The 24,556-nt window shown below is 46.1% G+C and overlaps 1 protein-coding gene across 1 annotated transcript in view; it reads right to left on the reverse strand.

The window, feature by feature from the left end:
• Nucleotides 1-24,556, reverse strand: part of STIM2 (stromal interaction molecule 2) — a 904,595-nt gene that overhangs the window by 134,718 nt on the left and 745,321 nt on the right. Inside the window, exon 5 of the mRNA XM_069631845.1 lies at nucleotides 1,054-1,169. Coding sequence (XP_069487946.1) covers nucleotides 1,054-1,169 — 116 coding nt within the window. The remainder of the gene's footprint in view (nucleotides 1-1,053; nucleotides 1,170-24,556) is intronic.

The following is a 24,556-nucleotide window of genomic DNA, read 5'->3' on the forward strand; positions in this document are numbered from 1 at the left end:
ATCCATGCAGCTGTGTGGGTTAAAGCAGGAGAAACCCCCATGTGTCTGTTTCCTACTTTTTGTGAAGAGTATTTTATGCCTATTTTTCGGTAGTATTTGCCTATTTTTAGGGCGTAAAAGTGACTGACTTATCTGTGGGACTGCACAGCTAACTGATGGAGTTTGGATCAGGCGTTTCATGGACATTTTCTTGGTAATGACCCAAAATATTGTAAATAAAAAACAATGGTAGAAATATTCGGATTTCGGCTGTGCCAAAATTACGGTTTCATTATAGCGAATAAGGGAAGAGGGGATTGCGGGTGTCCCCCCTGCACCTTTGTTCGTTATAAGGGAATCGGGGTTGGCGGCGGCGTCCCCCGCATCCAAAACAAAAAAGTTTTGAAGAGGAAAAAAATAAAAAGAAAAGGACAATGCAGATCCAGTTGCCACCCACGGAAGAGAAGGGAAGTGGCGCTGGGAGGACTCACTCGGTGGCACACAGTGAGGTGTGCTGCCAAAAGGTAAGTAAGGAGGTGGGGGAGAAGGGTGTTGAAAGCCCATTTAGTAATGGGGTGATCATTTAGAATACGAACATTTAGAAAGCGAGATTTTTGTCTTCGAAATGTTCGTATTCCAAATAATCACGTGCATTGCATGTTTTCTATTTTGGTAGGGACAAACGCAACAAATGGAACAAATACTCAGCTATAAACACAACATTGCCAGCGGCAGAATGTTTACCGGGTTGTTACTTAAAGACAGTGTGCATTTTTTCTAAGGTGCAGTATGAAGGGTGCCATGTTTGATTGGTTTGGCAGTGCAACTGCAGTGCTTTAAAACATTTCCCTTTGAAAGCTTTTTGATAAGGAAATCAAGGCGAGCCAGCCATAATTTAAATAAAAGTATTTTCAACATGCGAGTTGTTATAACCTAAAAAAAGCTTCGGTTTTTATTGAACAACATCAGTAATGCCTTCACAAGATCATCGACATCCCAACAACCGGTTTCATTTTTATGCATTGCAGATGGAGTTTTGCTGTGACAATCTCTAGACACAATGGAAGTACTCACGTGTTAAAGGCCCAAACAAAACGACATCCAGAGCCTTCAAAGTAAGCTTTTGCCTGTGACTGCGGTCAAGTATTTTTAATTGGGATATCATAAACACAGGCTCATTAACTGCTACCCTGTGAACGAAAAATCATGCGTTAGACTAGAAGTAGAGAAACAGCTAAGGAGTTACACAGAAAATGTATGTCGGCATAACAAAAAGCGTTACTTATGGTATCCACAGAAAAAGTCACAGAGAAAACATGTGTTGACAAAGCCAATAATATCGGATGATCCGCAGGCAGGCATTGCAATTATGTCTCCAGGTACTGCAACTATTGCCATTATATGCCAGGGAAGTGGCATCATCTGTCAGGTATGATTCTATGTGACATTATTGGACTTAAAAAAAAAAAAAACATTATGCAGGCCTACAATGCCCCCACTTCTCAGCAGCCTTTCCACAAAATTTTAGGATCGATATATAAACCAACTCTAGTGTTACAATGTGTGCGGAAAGTACTGAAAAGTGTGAGGGAAAAATCGTTGTCCCAACAACGTTCTTTTTTGTTTCTTCCAGTAATAGCACTGGTAATGACATAATATGCTCAGGTTCTCAAATGGTAGATATTGCTATCTTATAGCAGTAATGGCATCAAAGGACGAGGTGTTCATTAAATCACCAGAATCTTGTCTGTGTTGGCGAACTGACTCTACCCAGGGTGTAAACCAGACCGTTGGTCTGTGGGGTAAAAAAGAAAAGAGGAAAAGTTAAGCCGGAAGTGGCAAAGAGAGGAAGTTGGAGAACAAAATAGACAAGAGATAGGTCACAACAAAAGGGTGCAGATAACATAAGGTTGAGTGATCGTGCTTTCTGAGATGCATGCATAGTAGGATGGAAGTAGTATGGCTTCAGATGCAAAAAGGTCATCAAAAGAACCAGGAACTGTCCATATTGGACAAGTCAATTCTCTTGTCAGTTAGTAGTGCAATGTGATGTTGGTTATATTTTAAATCGAGTTATGGATGTCTGATGGCCTTGTGATGTACTGAAGAGTTTCTGCAAGTTGTGGGAGCTTTAATTACAGGTATTCATAATGAGTTCCCTTATGAGGAGTCCTCGTGAGACCCGGTGATGCTGAACACACTGGCAGAGGTATCCGAGCCAAGACTGGCTGTGTGCGGAGTGAAAGTTGGGGAAACAAGAGTGTAATATGACAGTATCTTCCCACCCCGAGCTACCCTAGGATAGCTCCCAGTGCAGGGATAGAGTAAATGTGACAATTATATAATGGCATGTTATCCTTTGCTATTGGGGTTCATAGGATATTATAATGAACATGATGCTTTACTTTGCAGTTTTCTGGCTGGATGCAGAGGTTGATTAACGTTAGAAACCCCTGTGCCCATTCTTGCTACAACTTTCTCAGTGGCAAGTCAGAATACAATATGCTTAATCGTATTGCATTTGCATTGCTTTAACATATCAGTTTAAACATAGGAAAGATCTTTAGCAGGTCTAAGCTTAAAAAGGCAGAAGGTTAGGCTGGCATAAGACAGCAAGTTATAGAACTGCATAGCCCTGCATATGGCAGCATAACATGGAACTTTGTGTCACTCATTGTGAAGCCATAGTGGCAAGAGAATGTGTAGATGATAGAGCAGCACCAGGTTCCACTCTGCCCAGTTAGCATAGCAGTAACAGATCATTCCATGCCCACCTAACTAAGACGTGCCAAGATCGGCTATACAGAATTAGCAAATCTCATTAAAATTCCATTATATCGATTGGAACAGCAATCCCATGTTCCACGTTGGCCACTTATCTCGTTAAGGCCAGATATATTTATGCACAGTTACAACAGCTATGCCATATTCCTTTGTGCCTGGTTAGCACAGTAAGGTCATACACCAACATTCTTAGTAATCATTGAGTCCACAGTAGTAATCCCAGATACCAGCATGTCCAGCTCATTCGTTTGTGGATTTACATGTGTATGTTCCAGGTAAAGCGCACATTCTGTGTTGGCCACAGTGAATACCGTTCTAAGGATGGTGTATGTGCATGTACAGAGGTTCTGTGGGGGTGTAAGCAATTGTGATTGGGCAGTGCTGTGGCCAGGTGTGTGTGCATGCTGCTTGGTAGTGAGGTGTGTGTGTGCACACAGCTGACCTTCAGACAGTGTGTCTTTATGCCAGAAGTGCTGGGTGGTATGCATGCACATACAGTGCTAGCGTTTGTGCACGTAGTGTGTGTGAGTGCGCGTGTGTGGTGTGTGTGTTTGCATGTGCGTGTGTGTGTGTAGATGCGTAGATGATATATTATAAATAATAATGAGCTCGACAAAACAACTTTTGGAGGATGCTTCATGAGAGTGAAGACCCCAAAGGGTTAGGCTAGAACACCCCCATTCCAATATGGCCACTGTACTTGCTATAGCCAAGCACCCCTCACAGGCTGTGCATCTCTCTTCATATCCATCTGCCCACTATCCATACTTTCGTGGCAATAGTTTCACCATACTAGGTGCCAAAAAAAAGCAGTGAGATTTCCCCGACAAGCATGTTCGTAGCTACAGTTATAAGTGGGTTTACGAAAGAAGCATCAAAATACCAGCTGAAAAGCCAACAAAAAAACAGGCAATGACAATGAATGGTGAAAACATTTTCAGAGTTCATGGAGACAGATACACTTACGTAGATGGTGGATATAGTGAGAGGAAAGCCGACATAACGGAGAGCAGATGCATGAGAGATGGGTGATGAATGTGACTATGAGGGAGGATGTGTGAATGTATGATTGTGAGGATAGACGAGTCGTTAAGCGTATGGTGGTGGAGGGAAGAATCAAAGAGTTTGAAGATGAATGAATGAAAGTTTAAGAGTACATGATTTTGTATGGATGGATGGTGCGATGTATGGGTTATTGAATAAGCATGCAGGGATGGCAACATGAGTGTGAAGATTGGCAACTCAATGAAAATATGATGCTGCGTGAAGGAAGGAGTGTGGTAACATCAGTATGAACCTCACAGCAAGGCTGTGTGATGGAACCCCATAATTTACTATGCTGCTTTCAGCAGATATGAGCATGTGAGACACAACATGCAAGAGTGGGAGATTTAGGAGCAGCGTTCACTTGAAGCCAAGAAAGCGACAGGATGCATCATCGTCTTGTAGTTTGAGTGACTGGTGCACTTAAGCTGCTCATTCTGTCGGCCGTCATGTCCTACGATGCACGCAGCTGACACTACTGTGGCATGCACACATAGTGGGAGAGGCCGCTTTTAATGCCAGGGGGAGTGGGAAGGTGGCTCCTGAGGGGGCACTGGCATTTTAAATGATTCAAGGTCAGTTGTGACTGATTAACATTTTCAGTGGAGAGAAATTCCCCTCCCACACCCCATTAGTGGGAGGGGACATCTAGGCAATGTAAGGAAACCACACTTGAGAATTATATTTTAACTAATGAGTGGAAATGGAGCATTTTAAAACACGGTTATAGACAAAAATGGGTTAGCAAGCCATACAATTTGTTCAGTAGGATACACACATGATAATAATCTAAGGTGCCACATCACCAACAGTACACACAGGAGCATTTTCAAAATGGCTGTGTTAAAGTTGTTAAAGCAATAGTGTCCTCAAAAATGTTATTGTCCCGAGCGTTCGTGCATGTGATTTAAAGCAATCTGTGATCAATCGTAAAAACATTTCCTATGCACCTGCGAATGCATGTCTCATGTCAACGTTCTCTGTGCGCCAGCTAATGACGTGTCTCCATGGAAATGGCAGGATGCCTCTTTCCTCAATAAGTATAAACTGACCGCTGCTCATCAGACAACATCAGAGTTACTTTTTCAATCGTTTCAATGTTTTTTTTTGTATATCCTGTGACTTGTTTCTGCTCTGTTCAGCTATCTTCATTGTTCATAGCCTATGTGAAAAGAAACTAGTACTAGCATTTCTATCGATTTTAATTTTGTCGTATAATGGCAACAATACAGCCCTACCAGTACGAGCCAGAGTATTCCGAGGCGGAATTAGTTGAAAGAAAAAGATGCAGAAACAATGGGGCATCGGACGACAGTTGGGAGGACGAATCACCGGATCCTGAGCCAGAGCCTAGTTGCATATAAGACATATCCATCTGGTGTAACTGCAATCGGTGCAAGGTTATTCCAACCGAGGAGAGCTGCTGCAGCAGAGAAAACTCTGGATGCTTCGCCTACATATCGGGAGACGAGACACGGCTGCAATGCGTTACCGAGCTGCAGGACTTCAGGCCATAGGATACAAGATTGCATTTTCAACTAAGGTTGTCGTTGGTGCCATTCGAGCCAAATTCCCCAGTGACAGCTGTCAGTACAGGGGATTTTCCCACACTGTGCTGCAACCCCAAGTATACAATTTGTAGTACATTTGTGCCATCAGCACCAGCAACAAAATAAAATAAAAATCTTCTTTTATGAATAGTTGTTTCAATTTTTCATTGAATCAAGGACATGCTCACTTGTCCTAGCAGGGCTGGCAGGGTGGGAACAGCCAAGGTGCCAAACACCATGTGCACTTCAAAGATAACTTCCGCGCAGGGGCCATTGCTCACATGGCATAGCCAGACCCAGTGTCTCCAGGCACACTCCCCTGAAGCAGGCCGCACCCCTGCAATCCACAAGTGTGCCTCCATTCAGCAGTTTTCTGGCCCAAATCTGCATCACATGCACACCCACTTTTCTAATTCTTTATAAACCCCTTGATAGTTACCCTAAGAATATCTTTGAGCACTGGAAGTCAACTTGTGATTGTGCTATCTTGTTCCCTGCTACTAACTACCCTGCTTGCTGAATCCAATTGTTTGTTAGTCAAGGTAAGGGCAGGTCACCTAATCATCTCTTTCTGATCTCAAAATTTTGATCTATTTCGAACAAATGTACCTAGGAGTGTAATGTTCATTCATCTCAATGACTTTACCATTGTCTACTGTTTTAAATGTTCCAATCTCGATATATAGCAAATTTCATCAGTGTCAATTGTGATAGAATTGCATCTTTCTTGAACCAGGTCTATAAACATGTTTCCTTTTGATGCATGAAATTACCTTCAACGGACGAGTAACACGTTACGATTTAAGTTGCATTAATCAATTCTGTATGAAAGTGTATATTCGACTACGCTACACAGGTTTTGCTTCTTTGACCAAAAGAAACATTGCATGGAAAACTTTTATATAATCCCATCAATCTCATGCATTCAGTAGAATTTTTTTGAAACTGTACAGATTTTTTAAGAATGCCTGCTTGTATAGTTTTCAGTTGCCATTCTAGGAGCCATGTCAAAAGTATGGGCACTATATCATGCATAAATACCAGACAAATATTGATTTAATAAGACAATGGGTTCGACATAGTGGATTTCCGGTGGACGAGCTTGAAAGTCGAGGCTGTCTTGGGAGACTCGAGGGCGAATTGATTCCGCATCTGCAGCCTGCACTTTACCCCGGATATGTACGACCAATCGCAGTACACAAAAGCATCGACTCAGAACGTCTCGTAAATTGCTTCCAAATGCAATTCCAACTATTTGTGCACACGCTGCCTGAGGTGAGTCCCGGATGATGAATTGCATATTTACCAAATTGTATTACTTTTTAACTATACCACATTTTACTACACATCTGTCCCTAGTTTATGGAGCATCACAGAAAGTAATTAGGGCCATAGAAAACAATGCCATAGTGCCCTTCAAAAGGAGCATAAACTTTTTTTAATCGTGTGCTTGACATGTCCATTTTTTTAGGAGAGCATACTGACTGGACAACAGACCCTCGCAAGTGACGACACCACCGACACGTCCAGTATTCCAATGGTGAGCCCTACAGACTTGCAGAAGTTCATATTATCAAGAGTTGGATCTTCCAACATATAATGCAAATCTAATTTTCCCTTTTAGGACTTTGTGACAATGCATTGAAAATGAAGGAGCAAGATTCTGCATCCATTTCTTTTCCGGAGTCAACAACAACTTCTAGCGCATATCAGGTAATTTTATTTCACTTTTTAATTACGTGAATGTATTATGCTTGGAATTTCAAATAATATGAAATTGTTTGTGTATCCTGTCGGTTGTTTGCACTACGTGTCAGTTAAGGGTTGCTCTTTATATGTACCATTGTCTGCATCCCATTGTCTCTGTTCGATTTTGCTGTTTTCATCCATACTAAAACAAGTACTGTGTTACAGGGGGATGCTGGTACTTCGACTAGAAATACATCATCCTTTGGAGCTGGTCCAGAGTATGAGGTATGCGTACTGACAGCTCCCTTGAATGAAAAAGTAAATCCTACATAGGATACTATTAGATAGTGACATTCTTATAAATGTGCAGTCTTTCAAACTTTTATCATTTCAGTTCCAACGTTACAATTTCTCCCTAATGCAGAATACATTGCAAAATGTTTGAGGGGAATATTACAATCAGTATGTTTGGCACAGTGATCTCTGATCGAGTACACTTGCCATCAATCAGGTGTATCGAAATGTATATTTTGACTAAATGACGTACGCTGTTTACAAGGGTATGTATGTAAGCGATGAAAGATTTTAATTTCAATAATGTTTGATTCTTTTTTTAGCAATATTATACTTAAGGAATGTACACATGGATCAGAGGTGATGGACCAGCTTGCTAGTGCGGTCGTTACAGAGAAGACCACGGTTTCACCAAAAATCTAGAAAACAAGGGTAAATAAAAAAAATCGTTTTAATTTTCTCGAAGTGTTTTGGGCTGGTGTTTTCTTCATAACATGTTTTTTTTATTTAAAGTGCTATCTATTGTATGTGTGATTTACATTGAAGAACATTTTTACAACCCATCTCCTACAGGCCCAGAAGGAAAAGAAGTATAAACACAGACAACAAATGAAACCAAAGATGCTGTTTGCCAAACAGATTTCACCATGGAGCAACTACTGTTTGAGGCGCAGCGTGGTCCAGTCAATAAGCAGACTCGATATGCTTATGTCCAATGGCCAGAAAATGAATTGAATGTGACCGGCGAAGCCAGTAAAGCATTGTTGGACCATTGCTACAATGTGAGAACTCGACAAGATAAAGATGAAACTGAATATAAAGAAGATGCATTGGAATTCCTCGAGGACCACTTGACACAAGCTACACCCGCAAAAAAAGGTCCACCCAATAAACACTCGATGTTGATGGTTTCTCCATAACACAAGCTGAACTAACAGAGACTGAAGCTTCAGCGCAATTGACCGATGAACTTGCCAAAGATCTCGACTACAGTTTGCCTAGTTTGGGTGAATTGTCCACCACAGTTGAGTCACAAACCACAATCACGCAGGACAATTGGCAAATAAAGGAGCAGAAATACATTGTATTCGACAGCTGCCTGGTAGAGATTATACTGATGCTGAAATGTGTGCATCCAGTGAGGGGGAAAATATGCAGAGAGCCATTGTGGATTGTGACTCGTGTATTAAAAAGGCACTAACCTGAAAATCCAAGCCACCTGTGCCCACCTCCATCATACACTTCCATGGTCCGATCAACTCATGCTGAGCAAAGTGCCAGCTGGAAATCTACTGTGTACAGCAGCTCTTCAGATCTTTGCTAAAATGCAGTACTACAAATATCAAAGAGAATTGTTATTCCCCGCTATTAGTCAAGCCTGGAAAATTGAACAAATGTCAATTGAAAGGACATTCTCTGGCAGACGGTTCAGGCTAGCTGGCGATGGACAGTGTGACAGCCCCAGATTTTCAGCAAAGTACTGCACATACCACTTTCAGGTCATGGAAACTAAATAAATTGTGAGTTTGGAGGTTGTGCAGGTGTCTGAATGTAAATCTTCAGTGGCCATGGAGAAACATGGTTTCATAAAATCCCTCAAACTTCTTCAATCGAGGGGAATGCAAATAGACCTCATAGCCACCGACAGACATATTTCAATAGCCATGGGCATACGAGAGCAGTTTCAAAACATTCGCCATCAATTTGATGTATGGCACATTCCAAATAAAGAAATCACAACTGCAGGTAAAAAAAAAAAGGGTTCTGAAAATATTTTACAGTGGTCCCAGTCTTTCAGCAACCATCTTTGGTGGAGCTCCAAAACTTGTGATGGGTCTGGGGAACTCATTGATGCACCTATGTTCCAACGTTCACTCGTGGACAGAAAACCAACATTCACTTGGACCTTTATCGGAAGAACAGGAACGCAAGAAGAAGTGGTTGGTTCCTTCTTCACCTCCACACCAAGCTCTTGAGAAGATCGTGTTCGATAAAACTTTCACGAGACCTGAAGAGACTCTCAGTATTCTGTCACACCAGAGATTTGGAGGTGTTCCACAATATGTGCCTAAAGTACATGCCCAAGAGGTTGCATTTTGCGTAGACGGTCCGCAATATCGAACATTATTAGTGATATTAGCGCATAACGAGAACATAGGGAGAGAACAATCGAGAACTGCAGGAAACTTTGGGATGCTTCGTTACACAATGCCATTTGCAAAAAGAAGCAAAAAATGGGTTGTCAAGCCAATATACCAGGAAATGGAATTCGATTTTGTGAAAGATCTCACTTTGACTGGTTGGACATGCATACTCAAGGAATCGATCATGATTTTGTTCCTAGGACACATACATTGCTACAAAACATTGCAAATGTGCCCTGTCCACCAAAAGCGGACCTCGTTGAACAGTTGACTTCCCGGAATACATGATTAGCAGCGGTGTGTATGTTCCACAATGTTTGTACATTACCAATGGAAATCTATTTAACTTGAATTTCAAAGTTATAAAAGTATTAAGAAGTCTTAAGCATCCAAAATGTCTTCAAATGTATCCTCTTTGTCAATTTGTTTTGCAAGAAGTGCCTGTTGGAGGATGCCATACAGTGTAACTCTGTTTTACACCTTCCTGCTTTTGGCCAGCTCTGTGGGTCCTTCACTGATCAGGGCGCAGGAGGGTCAGATGGATATCAGCATGAAAGCAACTGCAGGGTCTGCAGTTGCCTCAGCATGCACATGTCCAAATAGACAGAATAAATATGCGTCCCACTAAGAAATGAGACCTAAGCTAAACAACAAACCTGGCATTCACAAACTAATGACTGTAAGCAAAACACTGCATGAATGGGTGCTATTGGTGTGAAATAGGCACATTCTGACCTATATTTTTATGGGGGCATGTGTTAGGGGTTGTTGCTTTCGGATGCCTTATCAGAAGGGCTGATCTTTGATTTGCGGCCTTTGGAGTCTTACGATTTCAAACACAGTGGGGATAGATGTTAGTGTTAACAAAATCTATGACCACTCTAGATTAGGTATATGGTAGGTGAATTTGAGGTGGTGCGGGTGTAGGGTCTGGTGACCAGATGCGTTCAAAGGTAATAGTGGTCATGTGTTCAGGGGACCACGGCCTGGCAGGGAGGGGTTGGAGATGGCATGAGTCAGTCAGCAGAGATGGGTGGGGCACTAAGGTTGGAGCAAGCCTTGGTCTCTCATTCTTGGATGAGCACATTTTGCCAGGGCTCTATACACGCTACTTGCAAAAATGAATAGCTGCATTTCCGTGAGAACAGGAGACGCACTGAGCTGACAGAGGACAGAGGTGGTGGGGGCTGGCTGTGTGAGGCGCTGGGAGAGGGAGAGTGAACAGTACGCCAGAGGGGCAGAGGGCCTCAAAAAAGAAGGCGTTTGGAAAGAAACAAAATGGAGTTCAGAGAATACACATTAGCACAGCGTTAATACACTTATATGAAACAGGAGAGGTGGAGATGTCTCCCACCTTAGCTTATACATCATTTGCTCGGTACAAGAATGGTGCAGGGGAGCGGGATATACCGCCTCTCCTCCAACATTTGTTAGTGCACGGGAAGTTCAGTGGAGATGGAAGGGCACTTGGATTTATGACTTGTCAGTGTCTCACTTTATCCACAGTGCACATTCCTGCACGAAAACAGGACGCACGCAGATGTGACAATGGGGAGGACACCAACTGAAACTGTTGTCATAAAATAACTAAATCACTATCAATATAGAAGAGTAAAAAGTATTCACGATAGTGCGGCATTGGTGGATGCCAGCAAACAGTTTGTTTTTCGAACATATTTCAAATGCACATTGGTCGGCCGGCCTAATTGCTCCCATGGGAGTGAAGGTCACTGCGTTTCATGTTGCTTGTGGGCTGTTCACACCAACGCATCCTGTACAGTCTGTTTTTGATTTGTGGCTTTCCTTCACCAAAAGGAAACTTAGCATACGCGCTCCTAAGAAGGTTCAATTGTTGTTTGTCCTTGTAAGAAAGGGAGGATTCGCTATGGATTGAATGACGGGAGGTGTGTAAAACCCGCAAAAATGATAAGACTCATCATTTCAAAACTGGACAAAGGAACATGTAATTTCATTTCATGCGGACACTCTGCTCTACGCCAAGAGAAGAAAAAGTTACTCTCTTAACTGGTAACGTTCTTTCGATGGTATGGTCCGACGTCATATTCCATATCTATGACAGGTAATCACCACAGCTGTGCTGCTTCGGAAATTTTTTCGCCGTCTGCGTCCTGCGTCGATGACGTCGATACACTGTCCTCAAGGGCCTCCGTCGAGACGACATCACCGGATGTTATAAGTAGGACGCACGACCGTAGCCTCAGTTGTAGTTTTTTCCCCAGAACGTGTGGCACCAATCGTCTGCCAGTATGACCACAGAAAGCCTTGCGGAAACAAACTGCAATCGGATAAGAAATTCTGTAGCGGGGCAGGTAGGGAGGGAGTGATATGGAATACGTCGTCGGACCATCCCATCGAAAAAATGTTACCAGGTAAGAGAGTAACTTGTTCTTCGAGGGGATTGGGTCCTCCGACATATTCTATATCTATGACAGACTCCCAAAGCAGTACCAACGTATGGAGGAGGGAAAAGAATTTAGAACATAGAAATTTAGAATGCCCAATTAAATTGCAGAGTAAAGGACCGCCTTGCCAAAGGCCATATCCTGCCGATGGATAGAATCTAGGGAGTAGTGACGTACAAAAGTATGGACCGAAGCCCATGTGGCTGCTTCACAGATGTTACGAATAGGAGCACCCCTCTGCAGGGCAGTAGAGGCAGCCATACCCCTAGTAGAATGGGCCTGTAAGCCTACCGGAGGGTCCTTACCCGCCAAGCGGTAACATTCAGAAATTGCCAAGATAATCTATCTAGACAAAGTCTGCTTAGTAACAGCTTGTCCCAACCGCCTTCCAGCGTAACCTATAAAGAGCTGATCATCCACTCTGACCCGGGACATGCGTGAAATGTAGAAACTTAAACGCTCTCCTAGGATCCGACCTATGGAGCCTCTCCTCTTCCTTACCAGGATGCAGAGGAGGAGAAAATGCCGGAAGAACGACCTTTTGGCTTAAATGAAATTCCGACACCACTTTCGGAAGAAAAAAAGGATGAACCCTAAGGACAACCCTGTCCTTATGAAACACCGTGAAGGGTGGCTTAACAGAAAGTGCCTGCAACTCACTCACTCTGCGAGCGGAAGTAACCGCAACTAAAAATACAGTTTTAAGGGTTAACAGTCCCAAAGGACAAGAATGTAAAGGCTCAAATGGAGCACCCATAAGGAATTTTAGAACAAGGTTCAAATCCCAACCGGGCACCTGGAAAGGTGACGGAGGAAACACATTAGTGAGCCCTTTCAGAAACTGAGAAATTAAAGGATTTTTGAAATAAGAACACTCCTCAGACGAGCGCTTAAATATGGACAGCGCCGCCAGGTAACCTTTAATGGTACCCACTTGCAGGCCCTTGTCGGCTAACGAAAGCAAAAAAGACAGAACCACCGGAATGTCACATGAAAAAGGATCCACATTCTTAACCCTGCACCAGTTGCAGAACTTTCTCCAAAGGCAACGGTACACGGACTTTGTTGCAGGCCGTCTGGCCGAAAGCAACCCCTCCATCATGTCTTCAGGGAGGTCCCAATCCTTATACCTCAACCTTTCAGAAGCCAAGCGTGAAGTTTGAGGGATCTGACCTCCCGTTAGAGCAGATCGTCTTGGTAGGGAAGATGGCGTGGAGGGCAGATGGACAGGTCGAGAAGGTCCGGGTATCACGCTCTCCGGGTCTATGCTGGAGCAATGAGGATCATCCGGGAACCGAACCTCCGTAACCTCTGCAGCACTTGCAGAATGACGGGGACTGGAGGAAACGCGTACAGCAGTGGGAAGGACCACAAACGTGTCCCTAAGGCTCCTCTTGGAGGAAATTCCCACGAGCAAAACCTTTCACACTTCTGGTTGACACTGAAGGCGAAGAGATCCACTTGTGGGGTCCACCAAAAGGCAAAGATCTCCAGGAGAATCTCCTGAGCCACCTCCCACTCGTGAGAGATCGTGCTCTGCCTGCTCAGAGTGTCCGCCATCTCGTTTTCATCTCTGGCCAGATGAACTGCCGAGATCGAAATTTCCTGCTGGATGGCCCAGAACCAGAGCTGCATCGCCTCCCTACACAGAGGAAGTGATCCTGTCCCCCCCCCCTTTTGCTGAGGTAGTGCAAGGCCACTGTGTTGTCCGTCAGAATCAGGACATTCTTTCCTCTCACAGTCGGCAGAAAAGCATTGATGGCCCTCAGCTCCAAAAGATTGATATGGAGTCTGGACTCCGACTGAGACCAACGACCGCTAACTGTCAACTTGGCATGAGCTCCCCCCATCCCATGAGGGATGCGTCCGTCACAATCGTCACCTCCGGCCAGGGTAGCCAAAAAGGAGCTCCCTTCATCAGATTGCCTTTGACGGCCCACCACAGAAGGTCCTGGGCGACCGAGGGCGGCACCTGAACAGGGTCTGACATCCTGCCAGAGGACTGTGACCACTGCATCTTCAGCACCCACTGCGGAGATCTCATCCTCAGTCGAGCCTCTGGCACCAGAAGAATGCAGGATGCCATGAGGCCGAGCAACCTCAAGAACCCGAACGCTGGGAGACTCTGGGCATGTTGAAACTTGTGCACCATCTGCAGAATGTGATGAGCCCTCACCTGGGGAGGGAAACACTGCCCCAGGGATGTGTCGAGCACTGCTCCGATGTACTGGAGCCGCTGGGTTGGCGTCAAGTGGGACTTCTTTAAGTTGAGGGAGAAGCCCAGCTTGTGAAGGGAGTCGCCGGTGACTGACAGATGATCCAGGACTTGCTCTGGAGAGCGCGCCCTGATCAACTGATCGTCCAGGTAGGGGTAGACGTGAATCCCCCCCCTTTCCTGAGATACGCTGCCACCACCTCCATGAGTTTGGTGAAAACCCTCGGGCGGAGGTCAATCCGAACGGCAGGACCCGAAACTGAAAGTGCGAGTCGCCAACCGCAAACCTCAGATACTGCTTGTGCTTGGGATGGATCGGCAAATGAAAGTAAGCGTCCTTGAGGTCGAGAGACACCAACCAGTCCTTAAGTTGAAGGGCTTGGAGGACTTGAGAGAGAGTAACCATCTTGAACTTGTCCTTCCTGAGGAGCGTGTTGAAACCACGCATGTCCATGATGGGTCTCAATCCTCCGTCTTTCTTTGAAAAAAAAAATAAAGGGGAATAGCATCCCTTGTTCCTCTCCGCTACAGGCACCAGTTCTATGGCGCCTTTCTCCAGCAGGGCTTTGATTTCCTGCACAAGGAGCGGATCCAGCCTCTTCAAAGAGATTCCCTGGTGGATTGTCGTGAGGCCTCTGCCGGAAAGGAAGACAGTAGCCGTGGGCTATGATCTCCAGAACCCACACACCTGAAGTAATGGCACGCCATTCTACAAGATGCTGCGCCAGCCTTCCCCCAACCGGCGAACCATGGGACATGGCCTCATGACTGAGCTGAAGCGGCTGTGGCAGTGCTTTAGGGTAAAGAGGCAACTGCCCGAGCGGCCTTGGCATCTCGAGTACCTTGTTTTCCACCTCTGGTACTCCTACGGTGGCCCCTTTGACTTGCAGCTCCTCTCGATCTACCGAAGGATGAGTAATATCGAAAGGAACCTCCCCTCCATTGCTGTCCTGTAGGTCGAAAAGGCGGAAGTTGGCGAACTGCAGCGCTCAACGACTTCTCTGCAGCTTTGGAGGTCTCCAACCTCTCAAGGCTCTCGTCAGCCTTGCTGCCAAAAAGATCTTCACCATCAAAGGGCATGTTGATAAGCCGGGCTTGTACATCAGGAGCAAACCCTGACTTCCGCAACCATGCAAATCTGCGCATTACGGTGCTCGGTGCCATGGACCGGCTGACGCAATCTGCCATGTCCAGACCCGATCGAACGGATTCACACATGGCATCCTTGCCATCCTGAACAAGAGCAAGGAAACCATCCCGTTCTTCCCCTTCGGGAATATGTTCAGCCGCCAAAGAGACAATTCCACAGAGTATAAGTGAAACGTTCTAAGGCACACACAGAGTTGGCTGCCTGTAAAGCCATACCCCCTGAAGAAAACACTTTCTTCGCCCAGCCATCAAAACGTTTGTCATCCCTATCAGGAGGGATGGGAGGGTATGATGCCTGTTTTGCCGGGGCCATAGCCGCCTGCACCACCAAACTCTCCGGAGTGGGGCGCGTAGTCAAGTAGCTGGTGTCGCTACTGGCTGGACGGTATTTTTTTCGGCAAAGACATGCTCACTGCCGGGTGACTCTCCGGAGCAGTCCAAGCCGCTGCCACCCTTCTTTGCAAGGCCATATGGAATGGCAGTACCGGGTCAGTTGGAGGATATTGGTCAAGGATATCCGTCAGGTCATCCTGCAGAAAATCCACTGGTGGCGCAGACCACCCCAAGTATTCCGTCACCCTCGACAAAGCGCTGGTACGAGGACTTGGCGTGCATGCCAGGCTCAGGCCTACCGAACTCAGCCTCCGGAGAGGTGTCCAGACCACTGGCGCCGTGCAAGGACTGATGCAGGTCTTCTAGCTGGCTATGACCAGACATGAGTTTGTCATGAACCTCTTCAGGAAAAATACCTTCCTTAGACCCTTCATCCACCTCAGACATGTAATCCAGAGGCTGGATGAGGGTACAGAAAAAGGCTCGAATACAGGCCTTACTGACTTCTGCAGGGCCTTTCTTGGAGTTACCACAGGTCTCCGGGGCACCTCTGATAAAGCCTCCTCGAAAAGGGGTCGAGGGCGTCGACAGAATCGGCGTCGACGCTGAGCTTGGCGCCGGCGGCATCGACACAGGCCTCGAGGGCGGAGCCCCATGCATGACCTTCGACAGCCAGGGTGCCGATGGCGTTGACAGCTTCCTCGGAGGTGGAGCCTTGAAAGAGTCCTTCGACGGCCTCGGCGCTGACGACCAGGACCTGGAGCGGGCATGGCTAGAGCGATCCACCTTGTCCGACCGGGACCTCGAAGGTGCCCGGCGATCGCGACGAACGCTCGAGCCTGAAGGCATGCGAACGGTGTCTCTAGCACGTTCCCTGCCGGCGTCTTTCGACGGCGCGGACGGAACGCAGCCCTGCGACTGAAAAATTGCCATAATCTCCTTACGAAATGAATCCCATTCCGCAGGAGTGGAATGCGTGTTGGAACAAGCAACCTGCCGACGGGCGGAGTCCTCGGACGAGGACGGGGAAGGCGACCGGTGACGGTGCTTCCGTGAGTGCCTCGAAGAGGCAGAGGAATGGCGGGACCCCCTCCGGGACCGAGACCCTCCTGGACTTACGCCGACGATGCGGAGAGTCACCCCTCGAATCGTCAGTCGAAAGGCCAGTGGATTTCAACTTCCGGGGTTTGGACACCTTACCAACAGAAAGCTTCTTCTTATGCTCCCGCAAGGCCTTCGATGTTAACGACTGGCACTCGTCACAATTGTCCGTGGCGTGGTCCTCACCGAGGCACCAGAGGCAGGCTTTGTGCGGGTCCGTCAGCGACATCTTGGAACCGCAGTCCCGACACTTCTTGAAACCCGGACGAGGTGTAGAAGAAGACGAAGACATCACAGAAATCTTTATAAACGAACACTCAGAAGTACTGAGGCGTGCCGAGATCTCTGAAGCAAACCCGTTCGCAGAAAAAATGGAACTGAGGCTACGGGCGTCGTGCGTCCTACTTATAACATCCGGTGACGTCGGCTCGACGGAGACCCTCGAGGACAGCTTATCGACATAGGAAGCAGACGCCGAAACATTTTCCGAAGTAGCAGCGCTGTGTTGATTACCTGTCATAGATATGGAATACGTTGGGGGACCCAATCCCTTCCAATGGAAATACCAAATATAATGTAAGTTTTACTGTCGCAAGTTTATAGACGAACGAGTCAAGGTTTCATTTTCTGACCGGTATTGCTGGCTTACATTGTAATGGGTTGTTGGTTGGGGCATATTGTGACGAAACGCAAACACAATCTGAATGTATTTGTCTTTGTCCCGGGCACAAGGGCAGTCAGCATCAAAATGCAGGGAGTCCACGTCTGGGTTCCCCGAGGTTCCACCAACGCCAAGTTCATCGCTAATATTCCGTTATAATGCCGTCTATGTGTTGTTCGAATTTTTCTGTCAGCTTCCGCATTCGCATCCCATTGCAAGCTAAATATACTCCACAGCAATAACCTCTCAAGCACATCGTAGACTCCCCTTTCCACAATGTTTTCTCTGTGTTTCTATTGTTTCTGGTTTGTGTTCATTATTCGGTTTGACTCGGTGCAGAATTAAAGGGTAAATGGATAAATTAGAATAAAGAATGGCTACTGAGATATATTTGTTATTTTTCTACACAGCTACATCCTTCCTTTCTGTGAATGTCATCCATTCCAGATACCCAGTGACGGGTTCTTCAGCAGGCAGTGGCAGATACACCTAAATGGCTGGCTTACAATTAAGCTGATGTGGGACAATCGCCCGGACCGATATGCCCTTTCGCAGTACCAGCGACACGGAGCAACCTGAAAACATTTAGAGTGGTCTAGCAAGAAACTGATGCCGAAGCCTTGCGATTCAGTGTGCGTTCAATGTGCTTCTTCTACCGAAAGGAACACCGTGTGCCTCATGATAAAGATTTGATGTTTGAAAATAAAGAAATTAAAGTGGTTGAGTATGGAAATTGGAGGATGCTCTTGGAGCGTTAACTGTGAAATAAAAGCACATTTTGAATTGCAGAGTATTAGTGTTTCCTTTAAAAATTGTAACGCTCACCTGATTCCCGCAGAGGCGCCGGTCTTGACTGGGTGAATGCCGTATCTTCAAAGGTGATGTGTAACACACGGTTGGCTCTTTGGGCTGGACCTCTGTGCACTGTATGTCTGACTCGAAGAGTAAGATGTCTGCAGATAGAAAATATGGGATTAATGAACTGGGGTTATTGGGTGCCTCTCTCCTCCTCCCTTTCTCTTCTCCTGTAGAACCCCAAAGGTTAACGCCCTCACCTTAGGTAAGTGAACGCCGAGCTCTCCATCTGCCTCGGGGCAGGGTGCCGTAACCAGTTTCTTCACTGGATAAGGGTGCAGGCCTCTTGACCTCAGAGGACTGCTGTCCGTTGTTAACTGCACGAACGGTAAGTTCTGGGCACTTCAAATGTCTTAAAAGTCTTTTGTAATGATATCTCTTGTTTAGGGTTCCGGCGATGGCGGATGGCGGGCTGATGAGAGTTGAGGATCGAACCCGCTTGAGGAATAGAAGCGCCTGGAAGCACGTAAGTAAGCGCTTGTAGTCTGCTTCACAATGCGCACTAACTGTCCCTTTTATCTTGCAGGTACAAGTTCGGAGCTTTAGAGAAGCTGAAGGGTGCTGGAATACCCACTGGATTCGACGTGGGAAGGAGTAATGGCACGCGAGTAATAAAGTTGCCCAATGTCTTTAAACGCACCTTCTTTTGTCTTTCAGATGCGGGATGCAGCGCCGAAGGCCTCCGGAGCGTGCGAAGAGCTGGTAAGCTTTTGTCTTTCAGATGCCGGAATGCAGCGCGAGGCGTTGGTGACAGCCGATGGACCAGGTAAGAGATGCGCTGCCACTGAAGACCGTAGTGCTAACCTGTTCTTTCTTTGTCTTTACAGGTGCTGCTGAAGACTGGATTCCAGGATGGTAAGCCTTTGTTCCCTTAGGCCCAGGATCAGAAGCAGAAGACACGATGAGCGTTCTGCTGCAGACAATGCAGAATAACGCAAAGCAAGATTCATCCATCGAGTGTGGTTTAAATAGCCTCCTGTAGTGCTTAGGTGTCTCCTTCCACAGCCTCGCCTAGGTGAGAAAAGAGTTCCTGCTTTCCAGAAGAGTTCCAGTGTTCTGAACCTAGGGAGTGGCTCCTGCCCCACCCAACAGGAAAAGTAGTCCCAAACAGAAGAGGATCAGGGGCTCAACTGGCAGGTAAGTAAGCAGCATGGTCTGCTGCAGGTAAGTCCACCCAAGCATTATGAGCCCGGCGCTTCCAGCGCTGGGACTGGGCATCTTTATGAGCCTGGTGCCACTGGCGCCAGGACAGGGTCCAAAAGGTCCCAATTGGGACTGGCTGGCACTCGGAACCGGGGTTATGGGTCTGCTTCCAAGGGATTCGGGTAAGTCCTGATCTTTTGGAAGCAGAGATCATGACAAAAATAGTGTTTTCTATTCCGATTTGGGACGTGCTGTGCTTTGAGAGGATGTTTGTGTTGACATTCTGGGTTCTGCGTCAACTAACTTAAGACGTAGGTGATGACTGAGCACATTTGGCTAAGTTGCCCACTAACGTCATGAAAATAGGTGGAGAATATCGCTAGGAATGGTGATGTCAGTTTCAGGGGCGGGTGATATGATTTAGTGCCGCGAGGGCAGTAAAATTTAGGGCGATGCAGAAACGGATAAGATTAGCACAAGATGGCCGTGCCCTGCTGCCTGATTTCACATGAGTAAAAGTGCCAAAAACTAAGGTAAGGTGCATAGGAAATGTTTTTACAATTGTTCACAGTTTGCTTAAAACCACATGCCTGAACGCTCGGGACAATAACATTTTTGAGCGCACTATTCCTTTAAGGCATCATAAAGTAGACACAGACAATGCAATTAAAGTTAGGGCTATACACTTTTATTCGAAAGAAAAGAAGGTTGGACAATGGCCCAACTCACCCTATTCTAAGGTGGGAATTCCCCAACTAAATAAAAACGAAGGCTAGTCTGTGTCAGTAAGTCCAAAGCAAATGTCTGTGCGTTCAAAACCTATACTTGCCCATATATCTTTTTGTATACAATGTGTAGGGATGTCTGCCTCAAAACAATAAGTGTTCAAATAAAGGTTCAGAGCTTTGTCAAGCTCTTGGTTTGTTAAAGGGTTTCCCTTCCCCAAGGTTCAAATAGTTCACAATGCAAAAAGGGGTTCCCTTACCCAAACTTCCAAGTCTTCCCAGCTTTTTCATACAGTTTAATTCCTTAATTTCATGTTATACAAGATTTCCATTAGAATCAATCACAAGCTTCTTTGTGGTGCTTTAATTGGCTTTTCCATAGATGGGTGCATTCTGTCTAGGTGCAGTTGTCGGACCACACGGTCCACCCATTACAGGTCAGGCAACCACCACACTTTACTTGCTTCTTCTTCATATGCAATTTGCCACTGCTTCAGCTCTACAGTGGTGCTTGGCTCGTTCTCATTTCACATCCTCATGACGCTTTATCATTGCTTGTTTTGCCAACATTCACTTATGCACTTTCACATACTCTCCTGGCTCTTGCAAATACTTATTCACTCAAGATGCACAGTTCCCTTTACTCTTGTGGCTCTTGCCAGTACGTGTTTGCCAATGCTTGTTCTCTCAAATGACACAGTTCCTTATATCAGGAAGTTTCAAAAAATTGTTCTCAATCAAATCGGTATTCAAAAGTGCTTACTTTCATTTTCATTCCGATCAGTATTAAAAAAGACTTGTTTTCATTTAGTTTGGCATTCATGAAAGTGTTCATAAGCTTTACTTGCCTGCCTACCGTCCCGGTGTCACCCTATCTAGTTTGACTCACCAGTTGGTGCTTATGGCATTCCTGCCAGGTCTCCGCCTCGTCCCAGTACATAACTGGTGTTTGTATGCATGTGTGTCAATAATGAGCAGATGTATTTCTCTACTTGGTCTCTTCCTTGACCCAGTACCAAACTGGTGTCGAATGGGCAATGATTAAGGGGAAAAATAGGGAAGGAATTGACAATAGCTTATAAAGGTTTGGGGGACGGTGGACTCATGGTGAAAGGAAAATGGGGGATACTGTGTCTCATCTAAGGGTGTCTCATCCCCACTCCCAAAGTCTCTCCTCCAACCAGGTGATCCTCCCTCGCATATCGACCCCCAGAGTCAGGATCCAATAGCGACAACCTTTCCCTGGCCACCTGTGAGGAGGCTATATTGGGGAAAGAAGTGAGGATGCCCTCATATTCCTCACAAAGTACATAGGAAAAATATGAGCAGAGTGCTCAACGTGCCCCATATCAGGAGTGGATAGTCCACTAATTCCTGTTTCTCTATTACATCCTTGGAAATTATAAATACTAGAAAGTACTAAAAGTTCCAAAATACAAAGCAAAAACCAGACCTGAATAAGCCAGACGATCCAACATAAAACATTTGAGAACTCTTAAGACCATCTTATTCCACTTTGTGAAAAAGAGCATATTCCAGCTTCATCAGTATATTCATATATAAATAAATCCCCCTCCACACACACCATTCTGAATGCTTCTCTGCTCAAATGCACTGCCACAGGGGGTGTGGAGAGAAGCTTCCACACCTTTTGATAAAGAGGCTCTGTCATGTGCTAATGATAGGATATATGATCGGTTATTTATAACGCGCTTAATACCCAGCGGTTTCTAAGCACGGACCCAGCGATCGAACATGCATTGCTCCGTGCCTTCAAGTATTCTATCTGAGATAATGATTCCATGCAGCAAGGCAACCTAAACCAGCAACAGACCAGCAGTGGAATCTTTGACACTGAAGAGCACCGCATGCTATTTTAATAAAGTTACTCACCGTAGTGGCTACCTTACTCCAAGTCCATAGTCCCCTTTCCTCCATACTTGTGGGACATTCCGTCCTGAGGGATGGGACTGGAGCACTTTCGTAAAAAAGCAAATTGAAAATGTGTCCTTCTCTTTTTATGCAGGGTACCGCACGTGGCCGTAACCCTGCCCGCCTTAGCTCCGCCCCGCGCATTGCCCTTCAGTCCTTTTCTATCGCCAGGTCCGAGACCATCTAAGCAATAATAGAGGATACTTATTAGAGGGGACGGCGGGCGGGCATATGGAGGAAAGGGGACTATGGACTAGGAGTACGGTGAGTAACTTTATTATACTCCTACGTCCTGTTCCATTTCCTCCATGCTTGTGGGAGATTACCAAGCACTCCTTACAGAATAACGGGTGGATCGAACTCCTTTATTGAAAGAGGTTTTTAAGAACAGCTTGCCCGAACTGAGCATCAGCCCTGGAGCTCAGATCTAAGCAGTAATATTTCACAAAAGCTGATGGGGAAGCCCATGTAGCTGCTTTAGCAATGGTTTCCCAGGGAATATATTTTTGGAAGGCAATGGCGGCTGCCTTGCCCCGCACAAGATGGGCATGAATACCCTTTGTAGACTGAAGGCCCTGAATGGCATAAGATACAGGAAGCAATCCATCGGGAGATAGTTGCTTTCGAAGCCAGCTTTCCTCACGGATCTCCAAAGGTCACCAAGAGTTGGGAAGAGCTCCAAAGATTAGATGTTCTATCCAAATAATACGTAAGAGCTTGCCTTACATCCAGATTATGCAGAACCCTCTCGGCACCTGAAGCTAGTTCTGGAAAGAAGACTGGTAAGGAAATAAGACTGGTTCAGATGAAATCGGATACCTCCTTTGGAAGGAATGAAGGATTGGTCCAGAGGACAACCTTATCCTTGTGAAAGGTGAGAAATGGATGCTCTACCAAAAGGCCTGAAGTTCGCTTACACGCCTTGCCGAAGTTACCGCAATCAGAAAGGCCATTTTCCATTAAATTAATTTCAAGTCTGCCATAGCCATGGGCTCGAAGGGTTTATGGCATAAAGCAGTAAGGACCACATTAAGATCCCACTTGGGATGTGGGTTGCGTACAGGTGGATATAGATGCAATAGACCTGCAACGTTCCCTTTTTTTTTTTTTTTAACACGGTTTGTCAAAGAAAAAGAGCAAGAGTCCGTGGACAGGTAAGCAGCAATAGCCGACAAATAAGTCCTACAAGACAAGACATGCATGCCCAAAGCTGCCAGATGAGAAATTAAAGCCAGGACCGTATTGATGACAGCTTCTCTGGGGTCCAGCCTTTTCACTAAACACCAGTGACAGAAACTGAGCCATTTGATCCTGTACTGAGACCTCGTCAAAGGCTTTCTTGCTGCCTGCATGATATGCATGTTACCCGCGGACAAATTGAAGCTTTCTAAAGATTTGAACTCGGGCACCAGGCCGCCAAGCTGAACGATTGTGGGGAGGGGTGCCACATCTGCTGATCGCTCTGGTGAAGCAGGTCGGGAATCAGCGGAAGCCTGATCGGTGAGCAGACTGACAGATGCTGAAGCTCCAAAATCCAGAATCTGGCTGGCCACCACAGGGCTATGAACAGGAGAGTGAAATTCGACGTGTTCCTGAGCTTGCATAACGCCCGGTGCATCAAAGGAAGAGGCGGGAAGGCGAAGGTCCTCATGTTGTTCCACAGAATCTCGAGAGCATCCCCCAAGGAACAACCTCCGAGTCCGTTCCTGGAAGCATAAAGAGGAAGTTTCCTGTTTGATGACGTCGCACAGAGGTCCACTTCTGGAGTGTCCCAATGGCGAAAAAGGTCAGAGAGGATCTCAGTGTTCAGTTCTCACTCGTAGCTGACCATCGCTCGCCGGATGAGAGAGTCAGCCGTCACATTCAGCTAGCCCAGAATGTGTACTGCCAACAGCCAAACACTGTGCTGAATGGCCCATTCCCAAATCTGAATGGCTAGGTCTACAAGGGGAGATGACCTGGTACCCCCACTGCTTATTGACGTAAAACATGGATACTGCATTGTCTGTGCGAATGCGGACCACCTTGTTCACAATCCCTGGCTTGAAAGCTTTGAGCGGCAGGAAAATCGCCAGAAGCTCCAGATAATTTATGTGAAATTGTTGGTCCTGCTGTGACCACAGGTCGAAAACCAGAAGACGATCCATCGTCGCGCCCCACCCGATAAGGGAGGAGTCTGTTGTAATGGTCACCTGAGGAGAAGGCTTCTGAAAAGGCGCACCCACTGACAGATTGCTGAAAGAAGACCACCAAAGGAGATCTGACATCATGAAGGGTGGAACCAAAATCATTTTGGTGTCCGGGTCCACTGCCTGGAGTCAGGAGCTCCAAAGAGCCAACTGCGTAAGTCGCATCTTGAGACACGCCAGGGGAAGAGCAAGCACACACGAGGCCTTGAGGCCCAGAAGCCTCTGGAACCACCAGCGGATATGCTCTCCGACTTAATAAAGACTTGACACATGGTTAACAGATCCGCCATCCGGTCTACCGTCAAGTACACCCTGCAATCGATCGTGTTCCAACGGAAACCCAGGA

Source organism: Ambystoma mexicanum, chromosome 6q (assembly GCF_040938575.1).
Source record: "Ambystoma mexicanum isolate Mex_15411 chromosome 6q, UKY_AmexF1_1, whole genome shotgun sequence".
Lineage (NCBI taxonomy): Eukaryota > Metazoa > Chordata > Amphibia > Caudata > Ambystomatidae > Ambystoma > Ambystoma mexicanum.